This window comes from Culex pipiens, chromosome 1 (assembly GCF_016801865.2).
Source record: "Culex pipiens pallens isolate TS chromosome 1, TS_CPP_V2, whole genome shotgun sequence".
Classification (NCBI taxonomy): Eukaryota; Metazoa; Arthropoda; class Insecta; order Diptera; family Culicidae; genus Culex; species Culex pipiens.
The window spans coordinates 94,315,421-94,340,631 of NC_068937.1; the positions used below are offsets into that span (position 1 = coordinate 94,315,421).

The following is a 25,211-nucleotide window of genomic DNA, read 5'->3' on the forward strand; positions in this document are numbered from 1 at the left end:
GGAAGGAAGGTTATAGATCAGATGATCTTTAGGAGCTTCACACATTGTTAGCCTACCTGTTTGCTGAACATTCACGATCACCCAATCGTGCTGCGGTATGTCCATGTCGTGCAACGTAAGCTTCTCCTCCGCCCTCATCCAGATGCTTGGCTTCGTGCTGTCAAAGTCACTCTCACCAAGCGTCGTAAACGTAATCGGAATCCACCACAAAGGCTTCTCAACGCTGGTCTCATTACCCCGAGTCAAGTTGCTACCGGACGGCTCAATAAAGATAAATCTCTCCTGGGTAAATTCCAGCTTGTTGTGCTCGTAGTCCCGCGTTACGGTCACCACGGGAAAACCCGTCTGCAGCGTCCACGTGTCCATGATGTCCTTCACGGCAAGCGTATCATCAAAGACTCCCTTGCTGCGAGCCTCCGCCGTTAGGAACCGCCAAAGGTCGTCCTGATCTGCGCTTTGGTACTTTCTACAAAAAAAAAAAATACATCAATCTAGAGTTGTTCAACGGAGAAGCGCTGAAACTTACTTCTCATTAAGGTAGTTGGTCAGTCCTCCCTTAAACACCTCAGCCGTCAAGAAGTGGTCCATCATACGAATAATCGCAGCTCCCTTTCCGTAAGAAATCTTGTCAAAAATCTCATTAATCTCCTCCGGATTGTGCACCTCAACCGAAATCTGATGCGACGAAGACAGCGCATCCAGCGAAAACACGTTGTGCAGCTCATTCACCACAAACTGTTCCATCGACTTCCAGGCCGGTTCCACCGCGTCCACCCCAAGATACTCCATGTAGCTGGCGAAGCCCTCGTTAAGCCACAAATCCGTCCACCACGTCGGAGTTACCAAATTCCCAAACCACTGGTGAGCCAGCTCGTGCGCCACCACCGTTACGACCCGCTGCTTATTACTATTCGCCGAGACGTTCTCCTCGTACAGCATGGCCGTTTCCCGGTACGTAATCAGGCCCCAGTTCTCCATCGCACCGGCGCTAAAGTCCGGCAGAGCAATCATGTCCATCTTGGGCAGCGGATACTTGATGTCGAAGAATCGCTCCAGGTAGGCCAAGATCTTCGGACCCACCTCGAGGGCGTACCGGGCCGACGTCAGCGCATCCGACCGGGCCCACACGGCAAAATTGCCGGACGTTAGGTTGACAAAGTCGCAGACGACGAACGCCACCAGGTACGTGGACATTGGGACCGACTGTTGGTACTCGTCCCAAACGTAGTCCGGTAGGTCGAGATCACTAAAATCAGTCAAAATTTACAATTCATAACCCTTCCAAAAGATATCCTAAACTCACCTGGCGTCGTAGGACTTTGTCCGCGGCATGTTGGACAGCGACATCAAGCCACGTGGTCGGGCCAGGTTGATTGTGAAACGAGCCTTGAGGGCCGGTTCGTCGAAGCAGGGGAAGGCGCGGCGAGCGTCCGTGGGCTGGAACTGGGTGGTGGCGAGCCATCTGTGAAATTTGATTTATGAAAATATTGTTAAACTTAATCCCCCTAGTGCGCTCTTTTTGTGGGGGCGCAAACCGGGGGAGACGCAATTCGGGGGAACGTTATTGCGGGGTTTTGGCGTAAAAAGGGGTTTTCTTTTTAATGTACTTTATTTACATATAAATGAAACATTTATATAAGGAGCCATCCACAAATCTGAATATCCAAGAACTCCCGGAAGTCATGGCCTAGATATGGGTCCTCGAGGAACTCCCGAAAGTCATGGCCTGGATATCTACCTGATCAATCAGGTAGATCATCAGGTCATAACTCCCGGGAGTTCACTGAAGCTACCTGAAGCTATACCGATGGTTAATTCACCCATATAGACCCCCGTTGATCAGGTAGATATCCAGGTCATGACTTCCGAGAGTTCTTGGATACCCTGATTTGTGGATGGCCCCTTATCCGTGTTTTGTGTATCTTTGCAATATTTTGCAATAATACAGACAGCATTGAGAATTTCCGTGACGTTACAACGCAAGCAGAACACTCTTTTGTATAAGTCTGCGTTGTAACGTCACGAAATGTGAAACGGCTGCAAAAAAAAAAAAATAGCTTAATTAAAAAAAAAAACAATGATGGCATTCGATTCAGCAGTCATTTTTACGTTGAAAAACATAAAAAAGTCTAGTTTATGTTGATTATCAGAGCAGAATCACAGCCTTTTCTAAAAAATATTGAAGGAACAAAATTCTCCACAGTTGTAACGTCACGCTACATATTCGCTCGTAGAAGGGTAATTCTCTACCAACTCACACGAAATCGGGAAAAGTTGCCCCGACCCCTCTTCGATTTGCGTGAAATTTTGTCCTAAGGGGTAACTTCTGTCCCTGATCACGAATCTGAGGTCTGTTCTTGATATCTCGTGACGGAGGGGCGGTGCGGCCCCTTTCATTTTGAACATGCTCAAAAAGAGGCGTTTTTCAATAATTTGCAGCCTGAAACGGTAATGAGATAGAAATTTGGTGTCAAAGGGACTTTTATGTAAAATTGGACGCGCGATTTGATGGCGTACTCAGAATTTATAAAAAACGTATTTTTCATCGAAAAAACACCAAAAAAGTTTTAAAAACATCGCCATTTTCCGTAACCCAACTGTAAAAAATTTGGAACATTTCATTTTAACAAAAGATGGTTAAAATTTCATTCTGAGAAAAATAAAACCAATACAAAAAGATAATTGAAAAAATCTCACTCAAATACACCTTAATTTACACCCTCCACTCACCTCGTCTCATTCCTCACGGTGTACGAGCTGCGATAGAATCCTTGCAGATAGTCGTTCAGCACTCCCTCGTACCGAATGCGCACCGTGTACCGCTCCCCGACCCGCAGCTTCCGGCTCATCTTGAGCACGTAGAACTGTTTGCTCTCCACGACTACCTGTTGCTCAATTTCAACGACGGTTCGATTTCCTCCACCAACATCATTGTCATCATCACCGTCATCGTCGTACTCGTAGCTGTCATCCAGACCGGCACCTGTTGCACGTGTCGCACGTGTCTTTGGTGGTGGTCTTTGCTGCTCCATGCGGGCTTCGTGGATTTTCAGGGCGACCGCGTGGAGTGTTATGTTGTCGCACTCTTCGAGCACGCGTACCTCAATGTCAACGGTTCCGGTAAAGGTAAAGTTGTCCCCGAACATGAATGGGATTAGTCGGATGTTGTAGGACAGCGGCTCGACGGACCGTGGCAACCGGACATCGGCGTCGTCTTCCAGCTGAGTAGTAGTTTGAGAGTCAGAGCCATTTCCTGAAGCCTGACTGTCCAGTTTGGCCGTTGTTGATGAGCTCGCAGTACTGGTAGAGGTCGTAACCGGCTCCGTACTGGTCGTGTCATGTGGCACCAATCGACTCAGATTCGAAGCCTCAAACGTGTGATGAAAGTGGTGATGGTCACAAATGCTGGCGTGAACCGGACCGGACTCGTCCGGACATCCGGCCAGATGGTAGATCAGCAGTCCCGTCCCAATCAGCAAACAGCTGAAAATCGCAACCGTTGTAAGCAAGGCCCTCCGCGTGATGAAGAACCCACGTGGTTCACTGCCGTACGAGGACCGCACCGTACCGTCCACGGAGAAATTCTCCCGAATTTGCATCTTGGCGTTGTTGCTGTTGTTCATCTCGGCAGACTATCGTTAATTCATTGGTTCAATTAGGTATAATCTTCCCCTTGGCAGCTCTAAATGGATAAAGAAACGAAAAGAAAGCGAACGTCAGCCAATTGGAGTTAGTGACAGTGGCGGCATTTAAATTCCCGCGTGCGCGGACTAATTTATTTTGATTAAGGCTTACACACACGCGGGATGGCTAATAAATTCATGATGGAAAAGGGTTTTTAACCATTTAAGCAAATTCTGGAGTGAGGTTTCGATTGAGTGTTGGCGTGTGTTTGCGTGAGTATCATGACATGGCGTAGTGAATGAATTTTGAGGCGTGAAATTTGGGATTGAGAAGTGTGAACATTTTCTTTGAATTTGAAGCATTGAAAACCGATGTAACAATTATACATAGCTGTCCCGGCAAAAGTCTTCTTGCCAAAAATCAAATGTTAATGTTCATTCCTCTGTTTCCGTATTTTAGCAATTCTCTACGAAATCGGCCGATTTCGACCATTTGATTTTGTTTTGATTTTGATCTCATTAACCAGAGTTCCAATCTTCAATGTCTCTAGGACAATTTCATAGCAAATCTGAACTTTTCGAAAAAAAAAAATTGGGAAATGTCACTCATGGATACTATTTTTAAAAATCGGAAAACTGCGAATATTTCACTAAAATCAAACTTTGGGGGGCTATATCTTGCAAACAGAGCCCTTTATCAAAAAATCTGTAAAGTACTTTTCGATGGGACCATTCATAAACCACGTGGACACTTTTTTTGGGAATCTCGTACCCCCCCCCCTCCGTGGACAATTGTCCATACAAAAAAATCTTTTTTGTATGGAGCGTGGACAATCGCCATACCCCCCCCCCCCCTAAAGTGTTCACGAGGTTTATGGATGGTCCCGATTGCTAATTCAAGTTTACATAAAAAAATAAGGTCAAATTTTTTTTTGCATGAAATTTCGATTTTTTCCAAAAATTACTATTTTTCAAATAAACATAACTCGGCGGCAGATTTTTTGACCATACTTCTCTTTATTAAAAAGTTGCTGGTTTTTGTCCTCTAAAACAAATAAAAAAAACTCGAAAATTATTTTTTTTTTGGGAAATTGAGTTTTTGTGAAAAAAAGTTAATTGAAAAATCGGCATTTTTACCGTGTACATACCTTTTTTCTCAATAGTCCTCAACAATAGATCAGAAAATTCACTCAAAAGTTACAGCTGTTTGAATATTTACGTACCAATTTTTGTATGGACAGCTGCCAAAATGGTATGGAGACTTGTATGGGCGACACAAAATAGCTTCTTTGGTCATAGGGAAGGCCCCCACAAAATTTGAGCCAAATCAAAAAAACAAATAAAATCCATTTCCGGTTTTGGTAGAGAATTGCTCATTTCAAACAATGAAATCGCATAACATTAAAGTTGTAAAAAAGGTAAATACACATTTACAAGACACAAATTGGTGTTTTACTTCGGTGAGCAAAAAAAAAATGATCATGTGATATCTGCATATTACCGTTCTTGAGTTTAATCAAGACAATAAAATTGCTGAAAATTGTCTTAATAGCTTGTAAAACTTTATTTTACTTTTAAAGTAGTCTAGATGAACCAAATTACCTGAAATTTGATGAGAAGACTACAGTACAAACTCAATTATCCGAAGCCTCGAACATCCGAAGATTCGATTATCTGAACTTCGATTATCCGAAGGTTTGTATGAGACTTCGGATAATCGAATCACGAACAAAAAAGATTGTTTGTTTTTTTTATATTATTATTAGCAACATCAAAATCGAGTTCTTCGACCCTGTTTTAGTCAAATTTGAATAGTTGGTTGCCTAATAAATGACAAAATGCATTTTTTTCAATAGTTAATTGCTGCCATTTTGGCCGCCATCTTAGATATAAAAAAGGTGCAGAAGGTTATGTTACACATGACCAGTATGACAAAGAAATTGCCATTTTCATTACCAATATAAAAAACAATAGCCTCAAATCGTATGGTTCGATAAATATCCCACGGGAGAACCTTTCCCCAGGGCACTGGGGGAAGCAGGGTGTGGCCAATATTGTCAAAATGGTTATTTTCATTACCAGTATCAAAAACCATGAATTTTGATACCCATATTGCCCAGTCTCGTATGGCCTTCCATCGGAACACCCCTGAGGGATCTGGCCACTTCGGGTCTTGTGGCCGGACTATTCCGGGGGCTCTCAATCATTCCGGCTGGCCTGCCTCCGCTTGGGCTTCTCCTTGCTACAGGCCAGCTGCTTTACGGCCAACTGCTTCTGAGCCTCCAGGCCATCTGCTTCCAAGTTCAGGTTGATGTTTACTCCTCGGCGTCCAGCTATAAGAATGATTTCCCTGGACTGACCAAGCCGGGTTATATTGGCTTAGAATGGAGACGTATTATCCGGTTATCCCATTCCTACGTCATTCGCTTTTTGTTGCAACTGAGTTGGCAATTCCACGGAACATGAGTTGTTGCGTTGCAAACCACTTGCCAAACACGGGCGGGAACTTCAAGTGCCTAGAAGTAGGGTGCATGAGCATTTGGGGTGCCCAAAATATGGGACTTTTTCTCAAAACCTCGCTCCACAAGCTAAATATTGTTCCTTGAGCTATTTTAGGAAAAATGTATGGAAAACCAAATTTTCTTACGGTTTGGTCTTCACGGTCTGCACTTTCATCCAAATATTCTCAAAAGTGAGATTCTCATTGAAAATTTAATGCTCTTCAACTTTGTAGAACATACCAAAGCTGTAAAACTTGATCCTGAAAAGTTATTTGCGATTTAAAATAAGTAATTTTTGTATGAAAAACATTTTTTTCACCATCTTTAGGCTCGGGTATCAATGGGTTAATCTCTACCAATTTCACTCAAAATTTGCACATGATGCGTAAAATAACCCAATAAACTGTTTTCCGCTTGTGGAGCAGGGGGTCATTTTTTCTGGGCACCCTAATGAGCATGCAATAGAAATTCTTTGTTTTTTTAAATTTTTGCTAAAATCTTAAATCCTTCTCCAAGTTTTAGTGCTTAAAATGATTTTGGATTTTGGATTAAAAAAGGGCAAAAAAATAAAATTTATAAGTAGTTTTTGAAGAAATCAATCCTCGGGCTTGGGGATTTGTCGATATGAGCTGTTCTCATTTTTTTCGCAAGAGATTTTTCTTTAAGATTTTTGACTGTTGAAATTGTTTTTGAACTAAATTTGAAAATTAAAATATTTGTCAGGTATCCTCTTAACCCTCTACTGCCCAATTTTTTCGAAAATTTTTATTTTTCCCGTGTTCAGGAGGTCATTTTGAGCAACTTTACTTCTCTTGTTTTGTTTTTTTTTGTTTCATTTTTAGTATTTTAATTTGCATTTATCTTGTTTAGATTATGTTTGTTTTTGGTAGTATTTGGCCTATTCTACCACCTCCTATAATTACATATCGCCTATCTAATTTTCTCATGTCACGTAGAGGCATAGTCTGGGACACTAGAAAAATTACTGCATACTTCTTTTTACTTAAAATATAGCAAATGTTAGTAAAAAATACAGCCAAAGTTGACCCCTAAAAAAAATACATTTTAAAGACATTGGCAAAGTCACATAAAACAAGTAAAACTTCCAACCCATAAATTTTCTAAAATTTGAAGAGTTCTTCTTTCCAAAGCTTTTTAAAGACCAAAAACTGGTTGAAAAATGGATTTTTGGCGATTTTCTAAATCAAAGCCCGTCGAAAGGCGGGGTTGGGTTTTATAGGGTTAAATTATTTTTGCTTTGAAAAAAGGATCATCCAATAATCTTAACCCAAGATCGATTTCTGTGTCGTTTTGCTGAATATTGTAAGTTTGCCTGAAATAAAACATCGATTGTTTGAATTTTCTTAATACAGGAACAGTTTGTGAAACATAATTTGAAAATATATTTTTAATGAGGTTTTGCATTCTACTCTACATGAGCAGATCATGAAAAATGTACATAAAAAATCATTAAGAACGTGTTTCTTTATTGCAAGAATATAAAAAATATTATTTAGTGAAAATTGTAATCTTTCTACATAAATTAAAGTCAAAATGAAGATTTTCGTGAATTGATACTACATTAAAAATTGAAAGGGGGAATAAAGGTCTTGAAAATACCCCAGGGGGGGGAAGGGAATTGTTCGAGAAGGGTTGAGAACCACTGCACTAGAGACTAAAACTTTGGCGCAACTAGCATCATCTCGCGACTTAGTACAAATTACTCCAAACACGCCCTCCGGTTCTGTACTTGCACCGCTAGGCGAGCTACCTGGGGCTGATTGCGGCAATTTGGCATTCACCTGCTAAACAATTGTTCAAACATTCACAATCACACAGGCGCTGACCAACGCAGCAAAACAGCAGTTGCGATAGATAAACGCTTTGTCGGTGACCAACCAAAGTATATAGTTTAGCAAAAGCGCAACCTTCCCCCCCTCTGCGATTAAGTCGTTAGTCCGGCTTAACCTTCACCGTGGCCCATCAATTGATTGCAGGCTTAAAAGTGGAGTGTACTTTTTTTCCAGCAACATTCCCGTTCTGTACGACCACGAGGTGCTGGTGTTCAGTATCAATGAACTAATCGGTTTTAGCTGAAGTGATCCTGTTTGAACTGGGGCTTTCTCCTCGAATGCCGGATGAGTTGTGGTAGAAATGGCGTTAGGGTAGTTTGTAAAAACAATGTTGTTTAATTTTATTAAGATTATTTCAAAATTTGAAAACCATTTTTTTTAAAAAGATCCAAACGATCAAATTAAGCCACCAATAACAAATCAAACATAATCCTAAAATTTGATCAAAAGATAGGTCACATGATAGTGTAGTAGAACCTCCCCCTCAGTACTGAAATTCCAATCAACAATTAAAAGAGCAGCAGCAGCAAGTGTCTGTAAACTGAGGGTGTGGTTGCTATAGCGCACAGTATGAAAGAAAACATTAATGAAGGATCCAATTTCCACCGTTCTAATTAAACATGAAAGGCTTCGACCCCGGTGTGATAGAGAAATTGATGAAGGCCATTAATGTGCGGGCCCTCGGTTGGGGTGAATTATCCGTTACAGATACATTTTGGAATTTTAAACCTGATTTGAAAAAAAGTCTTTCTAAAGTTTTCCACCACTGCAAACGGATGTTCCCAAGGTCCCAATTCCATGTGCACAATAAATTCACACTGCACAAAATTTCGCTACTCAACGGAATAAAAAATCCAGTAACACACAGCGAAAATGTGTGTGACTCTTTGCTTCGATAGAGGACATGAACAACAACAAAAAATCTCATTCGCGCCATATGTTGGACGTTTTGTATACCCACCATGACATGGATATCCTTCTTCCTTCTAGTTTCCTACTGCACGATGACATCGACGATGAGGACGTGCAAACTCTATAAATACCGCCATCCTGCTCCGGGGGCAGCTGGGTGACAAATTATCGAAAGTCATTTTAAACGTTTTAATCGGATTAATGTCGTCTTCTGGAGGTGCCACGACGTATCACCATCTGGTGGCCTTTGGGATGTGCACCTCCTGCAGGAAGCTTGCAGTTCCGTTCTCAGATCAGAAGGGAAAATCTCGGTTATTCACACCTCAAGGAATGCAAGGGAGTTTCTTTAAAAAGGGATTACCTACTTTGAAATACGATATCTTCAACCATTATTAATTTATGATATCGATTTTATAATCGAATAACAACGAATTTCAAATTTCGATTCCTAAATTATTCGTCATGCAAACCGCGTATTCATACAGCAGTGAAAAGTTGCGCACACGCCATTCATTACATTTGCCATGCTCTCTAAATCAAGACAAATGACCCCTGCCCGAGCGAGCGAGTTCCAATGGTCTGTGGCAGTGTGAATGAAAATTATCAGCTCCTGTGTGGCTGGCGGTCCCGAAAGAAAAGCATTTAATTGAGCGCTAAACCGAAACGAGTGTAACAAATTGAGTATAGAATACGAGACAGCACACCACAGTGCCATCCCATCATGGTCCGGTCAGTTTATCTCGACGATGCATGCTGCCTCGCAGAATTGATCCCCCATGCAGCGCATTAGGGTGATCTGGAAAAGGAGAAATTGCTCACGAAATACTAAACACTGCAACGTTTGAAGACTAACTCATACGAATGAAGTCTACATCTGACCGTTGGAGACTAACAAAAACAAGACCAAAAGTAACATCTGCAGTCAAAGTTTGACTGAAAAACTTAATCTGTCTCATGATAAAATTGGTCGTCTAAAGTCTGAGGCTAAAACCATAATCCGTAGTCTGAAGATCTCTAAACCTCTGAAAACTTAGTCTGCATTTAATTGCTAAATCTAACGACTGTCCATTACATTTCTCGTCTAAAGCCTGAATCTGAGTGTAAGGACTAAACCTATCTTTTGAAAACCAAATCAGATTGGAAAAGCCTACATGACCGATTCTTCGGCTCCTTTTCGAAAAAATCACAAGTTTTTTTTCAGCGTTTTAACATATTTGAAAAGATAATTGATTTCCTAGGTGGAAATGTCATGTTGAATGAACAATATGGTACCTGTGATTCCCCTGAAATGAAAATATAGCGTGAACCACAAAAGCATAAAATTTAAGTCGAACCTTCTTCAAACTTGAGAATTGTTCAACTATATGCTTTTACATGTATTTTTCCCCGCTGAGTCTGCATTCAGAAATGTAAAATTTAAAAATAATAATTTATGGGCAGTTTCTCATTCAAATTGATTAATTTCTACACTTTTCCGTTGAAAATTTGACATTTCAAAATGATGTTATCTCGGGTTTAACAAAATGGCCTCTGATATATTTTCAGCATTTCAAGTGCTTAAATCAATAACATAAAAATGATTGTTTTTCTGAACACATAAAAGGTGACTGAAAAATCACTTTTTCCTTAAATTTAATCCTAAATTTCTACGTTTCAAAAACTGGTTCGCTCGGAAGCTTCTGGTAAATTTGCTCGTAGAAAATGTAGGTTGTAAGATAAAATAATATTTGGATGACTTCAACAAAGTTGCCTGGACTGACACGCCCAACAACTTCAAATTTTTAAAATTAATAATAAGCTTTAAAATCTCGGCTACTTTGGCCGGTATTGATAAAGTTTGTTATCTTGCCTATCATAAACTTAAAGATTTGGGATATTAGTCAAAATTTAAACTTTTACTGTTAAAGGAAAATGTTATGGCAGCAAAATTTAAGACATTGAGTACAAAAAAGTCCCGCCCGTGTGTCGGATCGGACCGCGCACTGGACTCACAATCCAGAGGTCGCCGGTTCGAATCCCGCGGCTGGCGCTCTAAAATTCTTTGTGTAAAAATGGGTATTCGGCGCCGTCGCTCGGTGCCATACTTTCATACACTTAGGAGCCCAGGGCGGCGAAGTCCTTGTAGATAAAAAGGAAGACACTAGTGGTTGGTACTAGCAATGGTGGCCGACAGCTATAAAGTCAACTTCGTTCGAGTACAAACAAAGAAACTAGAAAAATATAAATTTTAAAATATTCATTTAGGAAGATTATTTTGTTTGTACTACAGTCCACTCTCTCGTTGTCAATATCCAAGGGACTGTCGAGTCGAGGAAGAGAAGCATCAGTTTACAGAACGATGCAAAATGAAGACTCGAAAATATATTTTTCCTGATACCCAGCTTTGGGAGAAAACGATGGCATCGTCACTTAACAATAACACACAAATGTCAAACACCATTGAAAAGAAAAATGTCTCTGCAAGCCATGAGATGGATGGAGCAAAATTGAAATCGAGCAGATCGACAGGCAGAGAGTCGACTGTATATGGATGATGCCTTAAGAGACTAAAAAAGTCAGTCATGATTTTAAATTTCAATGGAATGAGAAAATCCACAAAACAATATTTTTTTAAACATTGCATTTTAAATCCAGAATAATAGTTTACAAGACAACGTCGATTGAAAATATAGGAATACATTTTCACTGTTTTTTGATTTTCGAATTCAGGTTTGCAAATCCTTTTTTGCAAATATCCCTTGACAGAAAGATTTTCAATAGGGTTCTACACGAAACTAAGACGAATCAAATGCGACCGGATGTGACCAAATTCGTTCAGTCCTTTCCGACAAAAATGAAGTGACCTTTTTTGCCAATTTTCAAGTGATTTTATCTGGTTCTTAACAGAAGTATTGCTTTCCTTGAAAAAATGTTCTTCTAAAAAATAGAAATAGAAATTTTTGTAACAAGTTGCAAAAAGAGGATTTTTTCAGCACGAGTCGTACATTTATATAATACGAAGAGTGCTGAAAAAATCAAGTTTTGCAACGAGTTCCATACAACATTTTTTGCAATTCCGAAAAACACCCATTGAGTGAAATTTTAAGTCAAATTTTCATGTATTTTGTCAATAAATCGTTTAAATCTAAAAAATGTTGAAAAGTGTTACTTTTCAAAACAAGTGCTGAAAAGTTCAACTTTTCAGCACCCATTTTAGTGCTGAAAAATTGAACTTTTCAGCATTTATTTTGAAAAGTATTGCTATCCGATTCTGTTATTTTTGGTACAGAAAAGTAGGCTATTTCGTCGTTCAAGAATGACAGGAAAAGTAAGTAGTTTCACGACGGAATTGCCAAAAGCATTTTTCGTGAGATTTGAAATTACATTTAAATTTAAAATTAAATCAAAGGAGGTTGGGCGGTTTTGGTCCGAGGATGTAGGGGAGAGTGGGGAGACTTGATCCCCTTTTTTTGTATCGCACATAACTCTGTCAATTTCTCACAAAACTATGAACTTTTTGCATGAATTGAAAGCTTAAACATTCAACTATGTTTGGCTGATAAGGGTATTTTATCAGATAAACTCTTCGAATCATGCCAAGCGTTTTAAAAAAATATTTTAAACCGGCATTTTCAAAATGTTGGGGGTAATTTGATCCCCCTTTCAACATTTTGAAGAAATCTTAAGCAAAATGTTTCTTATACATCCAAACTTTTTATTTTGTATAAGTTACAGCAATTTCACATTAAACCTGTACGTTTGTGTTCAAAATATAACAAGTTTTGCATGCAAAATATTTAAAAACTTAAAATTTTCTTTTTTAGACCAAAATTGAGCATGTTTACAAAAGCTGGTAATTTTTGTTTACAAAACTTTTGAAAAATGGTTCAAACTGCAGTATGTTATGTACAACTATACTAAAGGAAACTATGTACGAAAACCCAACCGAATTATTTAATCTTGAGGCTGATTCCAGTGACTGTAAAAATGCAGGGATCAAGTCTCCCTAAACGCACTTTTTTAAACAAGTGATTGTAAAAATAGTATGACGATAAATTTAACGTCAAATGCGTAAGGGTTTCGTAGTTTATAAGTTTATCAAACAATTCATGTATAAAAATTTTTGAGTGTTTTCTATACATATCAAAACAAAGAAAAAAGATCTCATGGAAGTTTTTTGCAGCACTTTTTAGAAAAATGTGTGTAACTCAATGTAAACATTTTTTAATTTTTTTCTTTGTTTTCTACAATGAGTTTTAGTCAATTTCGCACAACTTTCTAGAACAAACCTAATTGTTTTACCCACATGCTGACGAGATACAGGCTTGGGATCAAGTGTCCCCGGGGATCAAGTCTCCCCACTCTTCCCTACACGACCGAGACCAACTTTTTTCGAAAGTTGTTGCTGAGACATGAAAAAAGTCTTCTGGACTAACTCTCTAAACCCCCGGGGTTCAAAAGTTACAAGCTGTTGAAGTTTTTTTTTTGCATTTCCTAAAATCATTTGTAAAATCTATATTTCAGTATGGATTTTGATTTTGATCATCTTGACTTCATTAGACGCGTAATGGTGAATAGATTTGAATCTGATACGTTTTAGTTTTGATCGATTTGAACCACATTGCAGGAAACAAAAATGTGTTAACGTTTACCTTAAAACTGGCAATTCATGTCCGATATTGAGCATGATTTTGTAACATGTAGGATATTCTAGGTCATCCGAAAACCCGAGAATTTAGAGTAAGAGGCTTGCCAATGAACAAGTCGAAGTTTCAAGCTTTTGACAACGGATCCTATCCAGGCGGCTTCATGGCTTGCAAATGATACCTTTCACAGCCTCAAATTTTGAGCAAAAAGAATTTTGTTATGTTTTACCGAATTCAATTCAATTCAATTCAGTGTTTATTATTAGTACTTATCAGATTACAGAAGATGTATCTTGTTTACAATTTTTAGTGTTATGGGATTCCTTGCATCTAATTTTAAGTACATTTGCATCAAGGGATGTTTTTAAAGTATGAAAAAGGGTTAACAGGAGCAAGAAAAAACTAGCAATAAACCTACTGTTATTGCGAAAGAAAGGGGATAGTTTGAGGAAAACTTATATCTATGGCAAAAACTAGCTAGGTCGCTCCTAGCATCTAAGGACGTTATCCAAATTTAATTTGCTCCTATGTACTTAATCATCAGCTCCCCAAGGGCTAAAAATTGCTGTTCTTTATTCTGACAAGCACGGATACGGGTGAACATTTCTCGCGCCAGCGCCAGGAACTCTGTAAGAGTGAAGAGGTTGGCACCATCAGCTGTTGCATTTTGGGTCGGATCAGCTCCGCTGGATGAAGCAGCGACGCTGACGTAGGTCCGTCCCCACCCAGGAAGATGAGCTGAATGTCGAAGTCGTAGTTGTTGAACATCGATTTGATGTCGTCTTCCGCTGCTTCTCCGAAATCTCGAGATGAGATTTTCGGACGGAGCATCCTCGGAAATTTGCTGTGTGGTTCTTTCCGCAGTTTGCACACTTGTTTTACCGAATTAACCTTCGTTTTTAATCAAATGATGATCTCAGTATATTTTTGTCTGATTGTCAATGTCAAAAAACGACTGTTTGATTTTGAATTTTTAAAAAAAGTTGGCCACCCTAATGTGCCCCATCATACACAGCACAATGCTCCCCAAAACTAAGCCAAATGAATTAAATCTTTATCTCCTGGGAGGAGACGATAAGCAGTGGTAACTTTCTTGCCCCACATATGATAGATAAGCTGGAGTTTGTCCATTCTGCGTTCTGCTGGCAGGGCAAGGATTTCCATGATGCTCGAATGGATTTTTTTAAAAAATTGGAAGCAGCGTTATAGATTCGGTACACAGTGCAAACTAAAATCATTTTACCCTCTCGAGGGAACACAAACAGTTCAATCTGTTTGTTTTTGCTTTCGGAATCCGAATCGAATCACTCCCGGCTGGGATCAGTTTTAGTAAATTGCTTAATTGCCATTTGGGGGAAAACGTTTGATGGATTAGAGTTCTGCAGCAGCGCTGGTTCCACCTATATAGCTGAGATGGATAGATAGATCTATCTAGATTGGAGCTATGTGATCGTAAAGGAGAAGGGGGTTGAGGTTGGATATGAATTTATGAATTTGTAATAACCCCATTCGCGATGGATCGGTTATGGCTGGAGCAGCAGTTCCAGAATGTATGGCAGCCACTGAATTTGAAATGGGATAAATGGATTGAGAATGCGGGCGGTTTGATTAACTCAATTCGAAAGATTCAAGTCGTTGTATCTTACCACACAGGGTATAACTAAAAGAGCACCATCAGACAGTGGATGCTGATGCTTTATTTTTTACCAAGCACAAGACGTCTTTTTCAATTTCTGGGAAACATTAAAAAAAATGTTTGTTTTAGAAAAATCAAGATTTGTTTAACTTTGAAACATTCAAGCAATTCTTTCAAATTTAGCTAGAAAATTATGTTACATTCAGTTTTTGAAACGACCCTTCTTTCCTCCCAATCCGTTCAGCACACACGTGCGACAAACAGGGTCAAGTTGTCAGTTGACAGACACACCTTTTCACCTTTCTTTCGTCCTTTGGTTTTATGCGGTGTAGTTTGCTCTATTCTTCCTCGAAATTTCAATGACGTATAAATAATAAATGAAAGGAAGAACGATGATGATGTGCATTCTCGGGCTAGACCCCCAGACATTATTGTAACCGGGATGATAATGACGACGACGATGACACGGTGAAGACATGGTTCATTCAGAGCAACGAGAGTGGCAACGAACCTGGCGTTGAAATGTGAGAGATGTGTGCAAGGAAGCAGAAGTTCGAGATATGAAATTTAGTAAGTTGTATCATTTACTCGCTTGAACAAGAATTAATATTAGAACATTTTATGGAAGATAATTCTTGATTAGAATACTCCGTTAGCAAACTGAATTGACCGTGTACGAATGACAGTTTTGTGCAAGAACAGTGGCGCCACTTGCATACAGTGTGGCACGCTACACAAATAACAAATATTTTAAACGGATCTGGTACATTTCGCCGAATGTCGTTTCGCTGAAGGTCGTTTCGCCGAAGGTCGTTTCGCCGAAGGTCGTTTCGCCGAATGGTACGTTTCGCCGAAAGTCGTTTCGCCGAATGGACATTTCGCCGAATTTCCAAAAACCACGTAGACGCTGAGGGGGTTGTTTTTTTTGATTTCGATTTCGACATTGTATAAATGGTTGAGAGATGGTCTCTTATGCTATTTAATAGAAAGTGTTTTTAATTTCATGTATTTTAAAAATTCTCTTTTTTAGTTTTTTTGATGTTGTTTTTACTGCTTAATGCTTAGTAAGAAAGAATTACATCCATAGTTACAACAAGTTTAACAAATACAAGATAACTGTAGGGGCAAACACTTTTAGAATAGTTTTGTTAGACCCTTTTTTTGTTTAAAAAACTGCTGCATAAATTCACAGACAATATTCAAAATTATTTGTTTGAAAAAGAGTGAAACAAAAAAATATTTTTTAAAACAGTGGATAATTTCCACAGACATGTACATTGAAGTCGGATTTTTTAAAGAACTGCTCATGTTTTAAAGAAATTCAAAAACATGTTCAAGAAAGTTAACTTCCCTTAAAAAACCATCAAAAGAACTCCCCTTTTTTTTAAAAAGAATGTGGAAGCACAACATTATTAATTTTAAAAGAGTAGACAATTTCCAGAAACTTTTTTATTGAAGTCATAAAATTTCGAATTAAATACTATGATAAGAACTGCTCATGTTTTAAAGAATGGAAAAACACAAACAAAAATGTTTAAAAAGATAAAGATGTCTCAAAGAATTGATGTTTTTCCAAACATGTTCTGATCTAGACTGACAACTACACTTAAAACCATCAAAAGAACTGCTCTTTTTTTAAAAGTATGTGAAAACACAAAAAAAAACAATATTGATTTTAAAAGAATAGACAATTTTCAAAAACTTTTTCAAGTCATTCAATTTTGCATTAAAAACTATGATAAGAACTGCTCATGTTTTAAAGAATGGAAAAACACACAAAAATGTAACAAAACTATTGATGATTCTATGAAAAGTTTTTTTGCCAAATCAAATTAGATTATGATAAATTCGTTTTCATACTTTTTATTTTTATATAATTTTTCATTTTTGTCGCAAAAGTTTGCATAAACAACTGTTCCGCTGAGTTATCTTGATTTTTTTGGAGTATGTTTAATAGTTTAATCATTTTTTGTCCTTTTTATAATTTTTTTTTTCATTTTTTTTTCCTTTTCGGCGAAACGTCCCATTTGGCGAAACGTCCCATTCGGCGAAACGTCCCATTCGGCGAAACGACCCATTTTAAACGACCCATTCTTGACATGTGCCCTGTTTGAACAATGTAAGGGCCAACAGCCCATACTTTACCAGCACATCGCCATTCTATAAGGACAATAAAGTTTTTATTAACTGCAGTTTACAGTGTGGTCTGTTACGGCGCAAACACTGAATGGGCCAGAGTGACAGCCCACAAAATAATGAGCTCACGAAGAGATACCCACCCTCATTGTAAGAAAAGAAGCTCTGCTGGATGTCCCATGCATCCGGTGTTGGTGGCAGAGGGCTCGTATGATGTATCACTTCCGATCTAGGTCCAGTCCATGTGGACTGGGCCGTATTAAGTGAATCGTGATTTTTGTCTCACCCGGCTGGCTCATCACATCAATGGGAGAGGGGGCAGACTTTAAAATCGTGCCATGCTGGTTAATTGTCTCGTTAATATTTCGATGTGCCGTTAGATTTAAGCGATCCGTTCTAATGTGTCATCGCCATCAGACCACAATTTCGGAGCTCGGGTTTTGATTTTGGATTCCAGGGCGATGAACCCGTTGATTGACGTATGTGGTAGAATGTTGGAGTTTGTGCCTTAACAAAAAGTTTTTAGGCTGGTATAAATTTTATTTAAAGTATTTGTCACCCCTCCCCCCCCCCGCCCCCCCCCTTCAAAGTTGGCCCTCAAAAAACTTCAAAATTTCAATGAAATTGCAATCAGCTGAAATTGCAATTGCGTGTGGATCAATCGGACCGCGCACTGGACTCACAATCCAGAGTTCGACGGTTCGAATCCCGCGGCGGGCGCTCTAAAAATTCTTTGTGTAAATATGGGTATTCGGCGCCGTCGCTCCGTGCCATACTTTCATACACTTAGGACCCCAGGGCGGCGAAGTCCTTGTAGATAAAAAGGAAGACACTAGTGGTTGGTACTAACAATGGTGGCCGACAGCTATAAAGTCGACTTCGTTTCAAATTGCATTCCCCTGCGTTTAGAATCATTTTTAGCATGTTTGGGTTGATTTAAAAATTATTTGAATTTTTGAAAATTTTCGATGTTTGGTATCGCAAATGTTTTTTTTCGCTAAAATTTTTGTTTTCGTCAAAACTAAATTGTTTTGAAAACTAATGATTACAAAACAACTGAACTAGTGGAAAGTGCATTTTAAAACACTTTTTGCATTCAATTATTGAGGCTATAGCCTGTTATTTACATTTTTATATTCTTATATTTTTTTGAAAAATATTTGCATTGGCCTTATCACAAATTGCCTTCTACACGATAAAAGTTTTGTTTATGTCGCAAGTTTGCAAAATTTCAATCAATCCATGAAAAAATTTGTTTCCTCAAAGTTTCACGTCATTATATCAATTTGATTGATTAAAAATGCAAAAATGAATTCTAAAAACAGAGAAACCTCTTTTTACGCGATGCGTTACGTTTTCCTAATTTGATGATTTGTACAAGAGAAATCGACGAAACAAAAAGCGTAACGCCACCACGCAAAAAGAGGTTTCTCTGTAGTTTTAAATTTATTGTACAGGTTTTTTCAAGACATTTCAGTTTTTAGCTACATTTTTTACGACCACTGATTTTTTTGAAAATTTTGAAGCGCGGGAGACGAAACCTTTTAAGTTTTATGTTGTGGTTTAAATTTTTAGTTTGTAACGCAAGGGAGCGTTCTTTTATTACGTAACGCAATTTGGATTTTTAGACCATTCCCCCCTCCCATACAAATTTCCATACAAATTTAAAAAAAAAGGATGGAGCGTCGCACGGCCTCTGATCAAGTCAGTTACATTAAAAAGCCCAAAATGATTAAAACCATTGTTTATTCAAGTTTGTTATTATTATATCTGCTGGATCATCTCAAGAATAGGACTTAGGACAATGGACGATTTCCGCTCTCGGGATTTGAAAATGTAAGACCCTTTTTTCACAAAAAAACGGTTTCCTCAAATGATTTTTTTTTTGTTTTATCCTGTATTTTCATGAGACTTTATGCATCATTTTAGGCTATTTTTACAAACAAATTGAGCGAAAAAAATTATGAGCTTCAACCTTCAAATTTGACTTTAACATCTAGAAATAGCATTTACGGGTTTCTACTGTTTTTTTTTTGAATACTGTCCACTTTCTCACAAGTTTGTCTTTGACCACTGTTTCTCACGATGCTACGGCAAAATTGTAGTGTATGCAACAAGTTGAAAAAAAAAACAAATAGGGAAATTCTCGTATGTTTGGCAGGTTAAGCACTCGCTCCTAAATCCATCCAATTTGCTGGTTTTCACTATTTAAACAACTAATTTTGCTAAACTTTTGATATAAACTTGCTTGCTCACTTCTTATTGAGCTATTTATCACTCGATTTTAGTTGAAAACGCTTTTAATGAGCTGTAATTGAATGTCAATGTGCTGATATGAAAACATTAGAGGCACGCTGAAATTAGATGCTGTTCCCCTACGGCGAGTGCTGAAAAAATCAAGATTTGTTACCAGTTGATTATATCTTGCAACTTCGAATGACATTCTTTGAAACGAATATTATGTCGAAAGTCCTCGTGTTAAGTTAATTTACCTGTTCAATCAAAAAAATATTGAAAAGTAATACTTTTCATAACATAAACATTAAAAAATATTTGAAACGACATTATAAAAAAAAATGTCAAGATTTTTCTGCAAATAATTTCAACGAGTTTAAAATTAAGTTTTAATTGATTTACCAGACCAGACGTAAAACATAAACAATAGTTCATTGCTTCACGCACGAGTGATCTCTACACAAAACGTTGCTCATTATGCAAAACCCCAGTCGAGACAGTTTTCTTACATCGAGAGAACCATTCAGGTGTGCAAACAGAAGGTACCGTAAACCGGGGTGACTTTGATAGGATTTCAATTTGTTTTTAGAATATTTTCCAACAGGTAAGGTTTTTCTCAAGATTATTATTTTTAAAACATGTACTGGGGTAGATTACACAAAGTCCATGTACTATTTCGGAAAAAAAGTTTTTTCAATATTGTTTAGAAAAATAGTTAAGTTAAAAATTCTTAGTTTTAATTCCGGGGTGACTTTGATAGTCATAGTTTTTCTTGTTAAAATCATATTTAAGATGTTCAAATTTTATTTGTACGTTGAATGTACCATCACTAAAGAAGCTGATATAGTTTTTGAGAAAAAAAATCAATGTTTATATTTAGTTAACTAAATGTATAAGCTTTTTAGCAAAATACATATAAATTTTAGGTAAAATTGTTAAAAAGTCGGAATTCTACTTGAAATTTGTTAAAACTAGTTTGGTTTATAAAATTATCGATTTATATTGTATTTTATACTGAATTCAAAGCACGAATCACAAGTTTTCACATTTTACATGAAATTTGTTCAACTGAAATTGCATATAAATTTAGAGATTTTTTTAAAATGTGTTTCAAAAACACATATTATTTATTATTTACAAACTTTTTAAACCTTCTCCTAGTGGAAAATTGTCCAAAGAATCCGAAAATGCATTCCATTTTCCGATTAAAAATCATGTTCATTGGGAAAATCATGACACTTTGAGAAGTTTAAAATAATGACTTTCATCAACATTTCCTTAACTATAGTTAACTAACTTTTTAAACTTGTCAAAATTTTATGAAAAGTTCTTCTTGGAGTTCTTTGAACACTACTCTACCACGGTCAGTATGTTTCTAAATCATTCCTTACGTATTTTAATTGTACTCTTCATTTTGCGGAAAAATCGCAAACCTATCAAAGTCACCCCGGCTATCAAAGTCACCCCGTTTTACGGTACACTTTCTCCCTGCTTGCCATGAATGAATGAATGACATAACAGCAGAACGAAGCAGTAGCGCGCTGTAGATTTGGCTGTTGCTTTTTTAGTCAAGTTTATCAACCGAAACGAATTTGCGTGACCTTTTGAAGATGTCACACTTGAGGACCGTGCCATCCGACTGATAACGTGCAATGTTTTGTATGCAAGAGTTGCATTACATGTTAAAATGTATGGCTTTTAATGTTTATTCGAAATTTTTGATTATTGCAATAGGAATTAAATAAACAAACCATTTGCCAAAATGCCTTTAAAACGAGACCAATCAATCTCAAGCCGATCACTAATTATAAATCGAACGCAAAACGAGCTGCAGACAGATTTAAAACCCCTCTCCCTCGAACTGCAGCACATTCGACCACGAAAGGGATTCTATTTTCAGCAAGACCAACGCGAAATTTCAGTGCGAAATGAGGCAGAATCTTAACCAGTGGGAGTGTGGTTGCATTATTTTGGGGGTGTGAGTTTGGTGGGGGGGGAGGATGTGGGGGGGGGGGGGATAGAATTTGGATTTGATGTTATGATTTTGGGAGGAAATAAGGGAGAGGATGTTTAGAGGGAGTGCTGATGATGTGGATTAAATAAGGGTAGATGGTATTCATAGGAAGTGGTAGGTGTAGAATGATTGGGTGTAATGTGAGGCTATTAGTTGGAGATAAACAAGATTGAATGGGGGTGGTATTTGTTTGGATTGTTGGATGGGGGATAGTATGTGTTGTTTTATTGGTAATGAGGATAGTGGTGTTGGGTTGGGGAGAGATTTAAGGGAGAATTGGGGGAGGGTGATATGGGTGTGGGGGTTTTTTATGATTGAGGGTTAATGATTGATTGTAGATTTTATGGGTTGTGGGAAATATTAGTGGTTGGGTTTTTTTGAAAAATGGTGTTGTGTTATGTGGGTGTAAGATTGGGAGGGGATATGTGAAGGGGAAATTTTAAATGTGAATGATGGGGGTATGAATGTGAGGATTTTTGGTGGAAAAATTAGAGGTAATGTTTGGGAATATAGTGGATGTGTTAGGAGGGTGGAGTGGGTGGGTTTTAAAGGTATATTGAGGTGATTTTTTTTATAAAGTTTTGTTTTTTGTTAATTGGGGTAGGTGTGGTTTATTAATAGGGTTATATTGTTGGGTGGGTTGTGATTGGACTGAGGTTGAGTATATTTTGTGAGTTAAGGTGAATGTATGGAGGGGTGTTATTTGTATGGGTGTGTTATTTTTGGTGGGAAGATATGTGTTGGATAAGTTGTTAGGGTGAAGGGTAAATTGGTGGGATATTAAGGGGGTAATTAGTGTGGAGTTTGGTTTGAGAAGTGTAAAGTTTTAAAGTATGTATGGAAATTAGATAGTTTAAATTGGATTAGGGTTATATGGATTGTGGGAAGTTGTTGTGATTTTGGGTTAATTGATTTTTTAGGGTGGGGTATAGGAAAGGGGATTTTTTATATGTTTTTTGTATGTTGGTGTTTTGGGATGTGAGGGATATGAGGGAATGATTTAGTGTAGAGGGTGGTAGGATTGGAGGTAGATGGGTTGTTGAAGGGGGTTTAGTGTTGGTGGATTTTGGATTTAAATAGGTTTAATTGGAAGTATTAGGATTTTGTTTGTTTTATATGAATAAACAGACAGCTTCAGTGAGCATGGAAGGCTACAGTGCAATGTTGTAACAACTTATTGGGATGTTCTGAGTCATCCGAGAACCCCTTGGAGTTAAGACCGGTGAGTCTACCATCAGATTGGGTAGTTAGATCATCATAATTCAGGGCACTTATGTGCTTACAACTTATGATAGGGTTGTCAGATCTCCAATCTTTTGGGCTCGTTGGAAAGGTCTTCTGAATACCTTTCTAAAAATGTATTACATCAATGACATGCCAGGTTTACTTACGAAAACCACCCTTTTTACAATCTTTCGAACATTGGTTAAAATCGTTTTATAGCATAACTTTACTAAACTTTATAATTTTCAATGGCGACTATGGGACCCCAACACGGATCGAATGAGACCAAAACAGACAAATTTTTTTGATCAACATCCCACGGCACACACACAGACATTTGCTCAGAATTTGATTCTGAGTCGATATGTAAGCGTGAAGGTGGGTCCAGGAGGTCAAATTAAGGATTTCATTTTTCGAGTGATTTTATAGCCTTTCCTTAGTGAGGTGAGGAAGGCAAAAAGAGTACAAATCTAGAGTTTATTTTTGAAAAAAAAGGTCCTATAAACATAGGAAACACAAAATATATACACTTATAGGACCTTTCAAAAAAAAACTCTAGAAATTGATATATCTTAATATATGTACGAGCATGAGTCAGTTCCAGCATAAAATATTTTCAGCTGAATTGTGATACAACGCATAGCTGAAATAATTCCCAAAAGTGTGTAATGTGTCCGTTTGATACAACTATTTTTAGCATAATTATTCATCAAGTAAGCTGAATTGAATCTGCGATAAATTTGAGAGTAGGAATTCCCGTAATTCGTAATTTTGGTCAGTTTCGATTTCTTGGAATTAGATTATATTTTTATTGCAGGAATCAAATTATAACGATTTATTCATCAAAAATCAGCAAACACAGTAACGAGTTATATTTACAAAAAAGTATAAAAAATATTCCAAAGTTGCATACAACTTGGCATATACTTCTTCAAGATTGTTGAAATTTAAAATTGCTTCTTTTTTACCTTAAAATGGTTGTAACTTGTGACCAATATGCCTAAAATGTTTTTTTTTCTTCTCAGAACTCTTAACAAGAAGAATTCCATCATTGCCATGATTTTTTGTTAAAAGATATAAATTTTGCATCGCTACAAATATTTTGACAAAATTCCTTCAACAAGTTGTTCAGAATAGTAGGCTACATGTGTTAATACTTTTTGGTAACAATTATCCCATTCCTTGCAAAGTTATGGAAATCGTCAATAATCAATGATTGCCTACTAGGACGACAATGATTGTACCACAAAATTATATAAATTTTGAAGCACCGTAATCTGGAGTGGATCGGGACTACAGTCTGAATAGGGACAGCAGTTTTTAGAGCACTTAAAGCTTTTAAATTTAGAAATGGACGTACACATTATGTTGGCCTGAGTCTGTTCTAACCGAAACCAACCAGAAAAATCAAAATATTGTGCTCCAATATGGTTAAAAATGATGTCCCAATTCGCCCCATGTGTCCCGATTGACCCCAGTTTACGGCACATTTGATGTAGGCCAAAATTTCCTTCAGTGGCTTCAAGAAGGCAACAATCGGCACATACTGATTCATTTTGGTGCAGATATTCGTTCAATTGAATTCTATGCAGAGCATTTTAGAGCGATGATCAATTTTCTTCGAAAAAGGTCAACGGCTTCACCTTAAAGTGCTACGAACATCATCTCTTAAAATCAACCCTAAATGCTACGTTTAAATAAAAAACTTATTTTTGAAGGATTGCTCTAATGCTTTTGATACAATAAGCCGTTGATTGTGAGATAAAATTTTGGGGTCTTCTTCAAAGTCGCTTAAATTGGCATGCACAACAACTTGCTATAAGAGAAAAATATATCCCAAAACTATTCCTGAAAAGTTCGCTTTCCACTTTTTGGAAAATAAAATCAATGCAATGCACGGAAAGCCCTTAACATTATAAAGAAGAGGTGGGCAAAAAAAGAGCAAGCCGCTCAAAAAGCCGGTTCACTGAAAAGAGCGGACGAACCGTGGCTCACAAAAAAAAGAACCGTGGTCCTTTTTTTTTTACTCCGTCCTTTTGAAAGAACCGTATCAAGATGGCATGATTTATGTTATAAGTATAATTTATTGAATTTCCAAAAAAATGTATTATTAAATTTGTTTTTGAGAATTGAAAATGCAATTTCAAATATTTCAATGCAAAAATTAATCCCAAAAGTAAATAAAACAAAATGAAAAAAGCTTTTCATTGTACAACTGATTGTACATTAAAGTATTACCGGAATACAAATTTGAGCATTTCAAATTGCATAATTTGTAAAATATTACTAAAAATCTACTTAAAAGTTAACAGATTTTGGAAAAAAATAAATCCTTTTGTCCGATTAAACTTTAGCGTTTATAGACTTTAACGATTAAATCAGAATGTAGAAAAGAGTTCGTTTATTTCTTGCAGAAATAAACGCAATTTAAAAATTAATAGCATTTTTTTCA

The 25,211-nt window shown here is 37.4% G+C and overlaps 1 protein-coding gene across 1 annotated transcript in view; it reads right to left on the reverse strand.

The window, feature by feature from the left end:
- LOC120428659 (aminopeptidase N) overlaps positions 1-25,211 on the reverse strand; it is a 28,706-nt gene that overhangs the window by 1,729 nt on the left and 1,766 nt on the right. Inside the window, exons 2-5 of the mRNA XM_039593706.2 lie at positions 2,731-3,682; positions 1,304-1,462; positions 527-1,246; positions 57-466 (exon numbers count right to left, since the gene is read on the reverse strand). Of these exons, the coding sequence (XP_039449640.2) occupies positions 57-466; positions 527-1,246; positions 1,304-1,462; positions 2,731-3,623 (2,182 nt within the window). The 5' untranslated portion in view covers positions 3,624-3,682. The remainder of the gene's footprint in view (positions 1-56; positions 467-526; positions 1,247-1,303; positions 1,463-2,730; positions 3,683-25,211) is intronic.